The following is a 9,808-nucleotide window of genomic DNA, read 5'->3' on the forward strand; positions in this document are numbered from 1 at the left end:
TTCGATCATGGATTACATAAAATTCGATCATAGATTACAAAAAAAAAAAAACATAAAATTCCATCGTGGATTACAAAAAAAGGAAAAAACAATTCGATCATGGATTATTAAAAATTCAATCATGGATTGCAAAAAACTCTATCATGGGTTACAAAAAAAACAAAAAATAAAAAATTCGATCATGGATTACAAAAAAAAAAACAAACATTTCAATCATGGATTACAAAAAAAAAAACAAATATTTCGATCATGGATTACAAAACATTCGATCATGGATTACAAAAAATTCTATCATGGGTTACAAAAAAAAAAAAAACAAAAAATTCGATCATGGATTACAAAAAAAAAAAAAACAAAAAATTCGATCATGGATTACAAAAAATTCCATCATGGGTTACAAAAAAAAAAAAAAACAAAAAATTCGATCATGGATTACAAAAAAAAAACAAAACAATTCAATCATGGATTACAAAAAAATCGATCAAGTATTACAAAAAAATCTATCATGGATTACCAAAAAAAAATATATAAATAAATATAAAAAAAAAAAAAAAAAAATATTCTGTTCTTCCGTACGGACTCGCCGATTTACTGTACGGACTAGCCGATTCCATACAGTGAATCGGCGAGCCGGTTCTCTTTAGAACCAAAAGATTTCTATTTTTTCACCGATTTAAAACCGTTCGTGGCGATTCTCGAGTCTAACCGTACGAGTCCGTCACGACTCGACGTTTTTTTAAACATTGGTTCAACGTGTGCCCTCACATTCAACGCCGTACGTGTCGAGTCGTGTCGTGTCGTGTCTTGTCTGCGACTTAAACAACTCCCCTATTCAGCGACCGCGGTCTTTTTTAAATCTACTTTCCGGCCTCACTCTCTCTCTCTCTCTCATCTCACTCTCACTCTCACTCTCACTCTCAATATATTTAATCAAATTTTGCAGGAACACTGTGCATAGGGTCCCAGTAACAGAGCTTCGATTCTAGAGAGAGAAAGGAGAGGGAGAAAGAGGAGAGAGAGAAAGAGGAGAGAGAGAAAGAACAATGGATGGTGACCTCCGTTCTCTCCTGGAACCCCTCGGGAAGGACCAGCTCCTCGATCTCCTCCTTAAACTGTGAGACCCACCCTCTCTCTCTCTCTGGTTCAAAGTTCATGCTTCTAATGCTTCCTGCTCTTTTATCTTTATTTTTGTTTTTGTTTTAGAGAGAGAGAGGGAGAGATGTGATGCATTTTGGGTGGGGTTTTTGTGCTTGGGATGATCCTTTTTACTTTAATCTCAATGGGTTTTATTCATATTAATAGTGATGGGTTTTCTTGGAGGAATTTACTCTGTAGTTTGATTATAATGAGGGAGAGAGGGAGGAGACATTCTGGTCATTTGCTGGTCTGTGCATTCTTGGGGAATGAGGTGATGCATTACATTTAAATAGAGAGAGAGAGAGAGTGGGTAATGTGTTTTGAGTGTTTGGAAGTCACGCATCAGGGTGTTTGGTGGGTTCTTGTGGTGAGGATATGAAGAATTAATTCTTTTTGTCTGGCTCAAACATATAGTGCGATTCTTGATCTGAATTAACTGTATTTTCCCTATAATTAAGAGGTCTGCATATATGGGTTTTAAACTTTTATTGCGATTTTCACATTGATGTTAATCATTTCACATACTTGTGAAAGATTACAGTATTATTGTGTCATGTATGACTTCTTTCCTGAATAATTCTTTTTGGATGTATAGCTTCATGTTATGCCCTAAAGATTGGGGGGAGGGGGCGCTTTGATTTCTGGCAATTTTTTCTTCCTAAAAAGATAAACACCATTGATCTTTTATGAATGCAATTCTTTCCTCTTTTCTAGTGTCATTAAGATTTAAAACCTGTTATGATACTTTCACATGGAACTGTTTGATTTTGAATTTAGTAATACAGTTTTTGGTATTGGGACTTTACTTCCATTGCAACCAACCTGAGAGATTATCATAAAATCAAAGGAGAAGAAGAAGTTGATCACAAAGTTTCACCCTCTTCCTAAAGACATCTTGAATTTCAACCTCGTGTTACTTGGATGTATATTGTAAGTTTGTATCCAGTTGTTTTTCTAAATTCCTTATTCAATAGTGTGAAATTTCAGAACGAAATGAACCTCTGTTATCCAGTACGTTTATATATGCTTAACATTAATAAAGACAATAACAATAAAAAATGAATTGAATGCTTTTTGATAATGGCTTGGCAAAGGAAGTGTTTATGGAGGTAGACAACTTGTTTTAAAAATCTTGAGCATCCCCAACTCTATATGCTGTTGGAAATGAAGTTACAATCTGGTTAATACCTAAATATAGTTGTCCCCTCCATCATCAGGGAACCAAAAATGATAGGATCAATCACTTAAGATGGTTTGCCTCCCTTAAATTGCAAATGATCATAGGCTCAACAAAATTTTGAAGAAGTCTTTTCCGGCTGTAAGCATGGGTTCCACTGTAACGTGTTTCACGTTCTCAAAAGAACTACCATCAAATTTGAGCTCAGAGAATCCCCTGATGGCTTTATCTCAAGCTGATTTGGTTGAGGTCTTGACTTGGGACTAATGTTTCAGACTGGCATGATTACTTTGCTCTTTTGTAAATTTCAGGCTTGGAAAATTGAAGTTTTTGTCCCTGTTTTTTGTGCTCTAAGAGTCTTTGCATGGATTCCATGATACAGAAAAAATCAGTTTATCAAGCTTTTAGTTGAATCAAAAGTCATTTAAAGGTTGTAGAAACCCTGTATTGATTATCGTGTCTGATAAGCTTTCGCTTGAATCCTCGGCATGGTTGAAGCACGAGGAAGTCCACGTAAATACTGTGCAGTTTATGGTTGATGTATGTATTGGGGCTTCAGCGCATATAAAATATGCCTTTGTTTTTTGGAATGTCTTGTATTGGCTCTGGCATGACTCGATTTCCTTTGTTCCATTCTTTTTTACATGCATTCCCTATTTTCCAACAATAAGTTACATTCCTGTATCTCCAATTGTACTCTCGTCATATTTTTGTCACCAAAGCTAAGGATTATATTTTACTGGTTTTTCATGCTACACTATTAAAGTGTGAGTCGTCTAATTTTTTAGTCTTGCAGGATTATTCAATTTCTAATTCGTCTTTTTCTTGACACATGGCATTGCAAGAGTTATCATGCTTGAAATATTGTCGATTTTCCCTTGATGCATGAGCGTTACTTGTTTCAACTTGTCCTGAGTTCTGTATAGCCTCCTTTCATCTTCTATTTTACTATTTAACCCCTCAATCTCAAATTAAAATGAATGAAACAAAGAAAATAACCTTTGTTCCCTGTTTGCACCATAGGGTCATTGTCTGTATTGCCCCAATTCCTGTATTTTCAATTTTATTTTTGTCTTTTATATCTGCTGTGAACTTTCTGTTCTTTTGCGGGTGAAAAATAGATGTTTGATTATAAGTGATCCATGAAAGGTGTTGTTAGTGTTCAACATTGACATATGTATTTTAAATGTGATATGCACATATCTTGCTTTTTTGTGCAGTACACAGTGGCACCTCAAGTGTTTGATCCCGATACATGTATTTAATTGTGGTTTGTGCCTGTTGATAATATTGCAGAGGTTCCCAAAATCTTCTGAATGCTGAGGAAATTAGAGACACTGCAAGTGCAGATCTTGTTCATCGCAAGATTCATGTGCGCATGTTGGCCATGGAAACTACTTCCAAAACCTTGTGTGATGTGAGTTTTATTTCCTGATTGTACAATCAAATTAATTTACTTTGGTGAGTAGTATATTTTTGTAGGATGAACTATATAGTCATGACCATGCAAATGAAATGATGGGCAGTGTTGGAGAATGGTACAGATATGCAGGACATGATTCTTATGGTGTGTTGAACTTTCTCTTTATCCACTGTCAACCATTCACTGGATGGTCATGATTCCAATGGAATATATTTTTCATACTCAATTGGACTATAATGCAGTTCTGAAACTTGGATCTTGACAAATTTGGCTTTGTGCCAAAATCCAAAATCTTGGATTCTTGACTTCATCTTTCTGAAATTTGTTTGTAAAAACTATTTTTCATTATAATTAACTTTTGGAAAACGAAAGCTGTGCAAAATTTTGACCTCTGTTTAAGAGAAGCAAACTGGAAAAAAGTTGTAATTTTGTTTCCCATATTGTGATGAAGAGATTGGCTCAACAACTTGTGCTGCCAGAGAAATCAATCGGTGTTTTGATGATCCTCTGAATCAGTTGTATTTGATCTTCATCTTCTTTGTCTTTGTGATTCTCTTTGGACACCCATGAAAAAAAAAAGACAAAGATTGATGATCCTCGGAGTCAATTGAATTTGATATGCATCTTCTTTGTCTTTATGAGTCTTTTGAATACCCATGGAAATGAAATTTCACTTATTACCACATGCAAAAGGAAGAAAATGCATTTCCCTAATAAGATAAAAAATTCTTAGAGTCTTATCTTGTGATTCAGGTGTTCCGGGTGCATGGAGAAATAGAGGATGGGTGTGTTTTTGTTGACAGGCCAACAGGACAATCACTGCGATACGGTTTCGTGATTTATCGAGATATGAAATCTGCTCAAAGGGCCTTGAAGGAACCCTGCAAGCTGATCGACGTAAGGAATAATTATGCTCTTTTATTTTTTCTGATAATTATCATGATTTAGAGCATCAAAAGGAATTTTCTTTTGATAAAATTTTTTTCCATTGCAGAATCAAAAGTAGGTGATCAAGAGCTCAAAATGAATATTTTTTTGATGCACAAACTCACACGCATAGAAACTTGCGCACGTTCGTGTGATGCGTGTCTGCGCGTGCACACACACACACACCCCTCTTCCAGACAAACCTATAGGAGCATGGCTTATTATATGTAACTATTTTAAAACCTGGAGTGCAGGAGTGGATCTTGGAGAACAACATCCCCCCCCAAAATCTGGATTGGCCAGATTGGATCTTGCAGAACAACACCACCCCCCCCCCCCCAAGAAAAAAGAAAAAAAAAAAAAAAAAACAGAATATTGATGGATTTAAAAAGTTAAAAGTGCTAGAAGGGGTTCGACTGAAACCAAGCTATAAATGGAGGTCTATGCTAAGCTATTTTAGCTTAGCTGGTGTCAAGGTTTAAAAAACGGATTGGTGACCTAGATCGGCTACCCCAAAAACCAGGTCGAATTGGTGAATCGGCGATCCGGATTGGAGAATTGGCCAGATCAATCAGTTTCAGTCTCAAATAATTTTTCAGAAATCACTAGAATTTCTTAAAAATCTAGCTTTTTAGGTTTCCAAAAGAAACTATTATTGCATTATAGGTTTTCATTATTTTAACGGAAATACGTAGATACTGAGAACTTTTTTAATATTTGAGTATTTCTTATCAATTACAATCATTTTACAGTAAAAATAAAATTGAAAATGCAACCAATGGCTATAAAAATGAATCTATTTAACTCAAATTATTTATTTATATTATCTCCAATGCCACTTGTGTTTGTAAAGATAAGAGGTCTTGCCTACCTATTTTTTATTTTTTCCTTTTTCATGAAATTTGATTTACTGATTTAATTACTTATTTTCATTCATATTTTTATTAATGCTTGGTCTCTCTAGAGGTGTCGTATTTAAATGTATGTCTAATGTTGAGGTCCGAGAGAAAGGGTGAAAAAAGAAAAACCCAATCCAATATTCAAGAGAGAGAGAGAGGAAGAGATTGAGAGTGTGAAAAAAAGAACCCATCAAGGAGAGAGAGTGAGAGTGAGAGTGAGAGTGATAGTGATGAGAGAGAGAGAGTATGAGTGAGTGAAAAAAAATTCAATCTAAAAGAGAGTGAAAAGGAAAGTCAATCCAATTTTTCTCATTACGCCCAACTCCTTGGTATTTTCTTTATTATCAAAGAATTTTTCCTTTCTACAACAAAGTCCTAGTAAGCAAAGTCTTTTTTCAATGGCTTCCATTGGTGCCAATTTGTACCTTCAGAGTTAGATTCCAATTTCAGCTGAAACTGATTCTTTAGTATGATTTCAAAAGAAAATTTGTCAAAATTTGTGAAATTTGTCAAATTTGCCAAGCATTTTGCCCTGATAGTTCAGCAGAAGTACCCAAAACTCTTTCAATTAATGTAAAACAATGTTCTTTTGTGTGCCTCATTGAATTTGGTTCCACTGAGCTGAAAGCTATGTTATTGCCAGCATTTATTTTAACCTTTATCTGCACTTTGGTCTTGGCCAATCTTGAAGACCAAATTTCAGGAGTCCGGAACAATAGTCCAGTGAAATTTCATACTGTTTTTAAACTTCCTTATGCTTGGCCTGAAATTTGCATTATTTACCTGCTTATTTCAGGGGCAGTTGATTATGTGTTACCGGTCTGATGAAAGCTTAACTGATACATTTGCAAGTAGTGATCAAGAAGAAAGGAGGGTCTTTATTGGAGGCTTCTCACCTCATGTCTCAAGGCAGATGCTGATTAATAGTTTCTCAAAGTATGGTCCCATCCATGGAGGCTTTGTTGCATATGACAAAGATACCAACACGTCACGGTAAAATTCTGAGCAGTGCTATTTCAAATAGGGTGTGGTTTGCGTAAGGTTGCAACCTTAAACAATCCAATTAAGGTGCACCTCTAAATTTCATCATAAATGTAATTTTGATATAAAAACTCCTAGGATGGCTTGGGAAACTATTTTCATCTCTAATTATAAAATTTTAAACTCTAAAAATGGTTCAAATCAAGTAGATCTATAAACATATGAAAATCTTTAAAATGGACGGTCCAGATAATGTGTTGCAAGACACATTATTTCACGGACTCAAAATCTTTTTTTCTTTTCATATTCATGCATCTCAATGTCGAGATGATCAAATAGAGAGCTTTTCAACATCCAAACAACCTTTTATGATGGATTTTTTAGGTGAACCTTTAATTCTACATTTTAAGGTTGTAACCTTATATAAACTTGTTCCTTTCAAATATTATGTTGAGGACTGCAGTTTCAGAAGATGGGTCATGTTTACTTCTTTTGCATGATTGATATGTTTCCAGAAATTGATATATTTTTTAGATGGCATTGAAGCTTCTAAATCATGTAAAAGAAGAAAAAAAAAATGTTCGATGAGTTTTTTTGCTGAACTATTCCACATTATGAAGACGAATTCTTTTCTTTTGCATATTTTGTTGGTTTTTTATTTTTTTTCCCTTTTCTTTTCTTTTGCAGTGGGTTTGGCTTCATTGAGTTCAAGACCGAGAAAGCAGCTAAAAAGGCTCTTGATGACCCAAACAAGGTCCTGGAGGCAAGTGAAGAAATTTCTACTTTCTTTTTTTTTTTCTCATTATAGTTCATAATGAGGCTAGTGGAGGGATCTTAGGGATATTTTCTATTCAAATTTTTTAATTCTCTTGGGGAAAGTCTAGCATTCTGTACATGATTTGCTGTTTACATATGATATGTAAGTTTCCACCATTTTTTTCCCAAAGACGGACAGTAAGGATGAATCATTTTTCTGTCATTGTATGTTCACATGCAGGAATAGTTCATCTCCACCCTTTTCTCATGATTCCCCATGTCAATGAAGATCGCACTATAGTTTCCCAACAGAAAAGTACTATTAAAGAGAATAAGTTACTGGAATTTCATTATTGCAGGGTAGGCGCATCACGGTTAAGCTTGCATATCGCTCGAACACCAAGGATCCAACAGAGTTGGAGGCACTTGCACATAGTGAGCAAAACAGAGACCCAACACAGTTACCACCACCATTTGTTTATCCAATGCCCAATCCTTTCCCTGTGGCCTTTCCTTTTCAAGTAGGCCAAGTCAAGCTCAATTTTGATGGCATCTGTTTGGGTAATTCAGTGCGTTGTGGTGTTGGTGGGGTGTTAAGCAATGAGTATGGGCAGACACTGCTAGCATTTTCAGGTCCATGTGAGAGTGGAGATTCTAACACTGTTGAGGCTAGGGCACTCCTTTCTGGTCTCCAGATGGCCATCTCGCGATCTTTCTATCTTCCTTTGTTTATAGAAAGCGATTCTATAAATGTTATCAAATGGGCTTGTGGTGAATTACCACTCCCTTTGAATTTGAGGATCAATGATATCATGGGGCAAGTTCAAGAGATTTTCAAGTCTGTGCATGCAGTATTTTTTCATGTTTCTATAGAGAGCAATGCACTAGCAAATGCCCTTGCTCGTGCAGGAGCTATGAGAGAGATACTTGCCTTCGGGGCCGACCCCTACTCTCTTCTTTAATCATTTCTTACACATCATCTTTTAAAAAACAAAAGATCAAAAGAAAAGAAATTAATTTTGTATATATTTCTTAGAGGACATAGGGCTTTTGATGGTTATGCATATCAGTGGGCGTTCGATGAAACAGTGGTGGGCACATTTTTTCTTAGAGGGCATAGAGCTTTTCATGGGTATGCATATCAGTGGGCCTTACGATGAAACAGTGGTGGGCACATTTTTGGGTGGTGTAAAACTCATAGAAACATGGATTTTGCTGCATGTTTTTCAGAGAGAATATGCAGGGGATGAAAAGTGATGAGAGAGCTTGAAAGAGCTCTGCCTGCAGTTGGTTTGAGAAAGATGTGGCTATTGAATTCAGGGTTGGACCTCATATGTGGGTTCAGTTGTAGGGAGTTACTAGAGATTTTCTCCTTTGCTGTTTGAAACATTGAAGTCTCATATTTTGGTTGAGTATATATGGAATTTGGTTAGAGAGTGAGTTGAGATTTTCTGCTTGTTTTTAAATATTGGAGGGCTTATTTACTGGTTAGCGTTGGCTTCTTGCTTCTATACTTTTATGATTACAAATTGGTTTGACTACCATACATTGTTGCATGTGTAGAGTGCATAACTGGTTGGCTGGAGGGCAGCACATCCCTGTTGTGCTGGTTCACTGTTGTTGTTTGAGGGGCTGTATAAATGAAGGATCTGCATATCCACGATAAAATTCAGTAAGACATGTTTTATTTTGGTCACTTATGTCCACGATATGCACATCCTCAAAAAGCCTCGGATCTAGATATTGCCGGCTCCACAAAAAAAAAAGAAAAAAAAAAAAAAAAAATCTAGATATGGGTTTTGTAATTTCTTTGTATCGAAGGTAAATGATCATATAGTGTATGATTCTAATGTTTATATAAACTTTAATCAATATGTTGTCCCCTTCAAATAATCTAGATATGGGTTTTGAATATAAACTTTCGGAAACCGTAATCTCAACCAGTATAAAACTAAAAGCATGAAATTCAAACCTTAAGTGGTCATTTGGGATTGTAGAATATGCAAATCCTTATTTTTCATATCCAGGTTTTGATGGCTTAAAGTCATTTGGGTATATCTTTAGAGATCATATTCAAGATATTGATGTCTTCAAAACCTCTCAAAACGAGCGTTTGCTAATTTCAAAAAAACTTGGAATGAGCAAATACACAGATTTGGAAAATTAGCTTTTGCATTGGGGTGTATGCTTCCTCATTTTTTCTCTCTCCCTCCTTAATAATGATATTATTTTATATTTATAATATTTAATATTTATTATTATTATTATTATTATTATTATTATTTCTAATATTTATTATGAAATATCATCAAAATTATTCATATTATATTAAAATATAACATCATTATATTTTTATTATAGTTTATCGTATCATTTGGGTAAATATTATAGTAATATGTTATTATCATAAGATATTAATATCATAAGATAGTAATATCATATTATATGAATATTAAAATATTATATATTCCATTATGACATTCATGAATATTATAATACTAATACTAA

At 34.8% G+C, this 9,808-nt stretch overlaps 1 protein-coding gene across 7 annotated transcripts; it reads left to right on the forward strand.

The window, feature by feature from the left end:
- Window positions 1-834: 834 nt before the first annotated feature.
- On the forward strand, window positions 835-8,750 carry LOC18424931 (UBP1-associated protein 2B). 7 transcript variants are annotated; one of them, XM_020661821.2, is made up of 7 exons: window positions 898-1,114; window positions 1,915-2,067; window positions 3,611-3,731; window positions 4,491-4,634; window positions 6,360-6,556; window positions 7,232-7,307; window positions 7,660-8,750. In XM_020661821.2, exons 3-7 carry the CDS (start codon window positions 3,693-3,695, stop codon window positions 8,260-8,262), a joined length of 1,059 nt encoding a protein of 352 aa, XP_020517480.2. In that variant the 5' UTR covers window positions 898-1,114; window positions 1,915-2,067; window positions 3,611-3,692; the 3' UTR covers window positions 8,263-8,750. The 7 variants fall into 7 exon arrangements, with proteins under 7 accessions (XP_088706112.1, XP_011629192.2, XP_020517480.2 ...); XM_088849987.1 differs by having other exon boundaries at window positions 950-1,114; window positions 7,542-8,750; XM_088849988.1 differs by having other exon boundaries at window positions 951-1,114; window positions 1,923-2,067; window positions 7,542-8,750.
- The last annotated feature ends 1,058 nt before the right edge of the window (window positions 8,751-9,808 follow it).

The sequence above is a fragment of the Amborella trichopoda genome, chromosome 10 (assembly GCF_054954075.1).
Source record: "Amborella trichopoda isolate Santa Cruz 75 chromosome 10, AtrichopodaSantaCruz75HAP2 v2.0, whole genome shotgun sequence".
In the NCBI taxonomy this organism is placed as follows: Eukaryota; Viridiplantae; Streptophyta; class Magnoliopsida; order Amborellales; family Amborellaceae; genus Amborella; species Amborella trichopoda.

Coding starts and splice junctions, on each gene's coding strand:
- LOC18424931 (XM_011630890.3), top strand. CDS start 1,044: ATGGATGGTGACCTCCGTTCTCTCCTGGAACCCCTCGGGAAGGACCAG. Junction 3,732..4,490: donor CTTCCAAAACCTTGTGTGAT/GTGAGTTTTATT, acceptor CTTGTGATTCAG/GTGTTCCGGGTGCATGGAGA. Junction 4,635..6,359: donor AACCCTGCAAGCTGATCGAC/GTAAGGAATAAT, acceptor TGCTTATTTCAG/GGGCAGTTGATTATGTGTTA.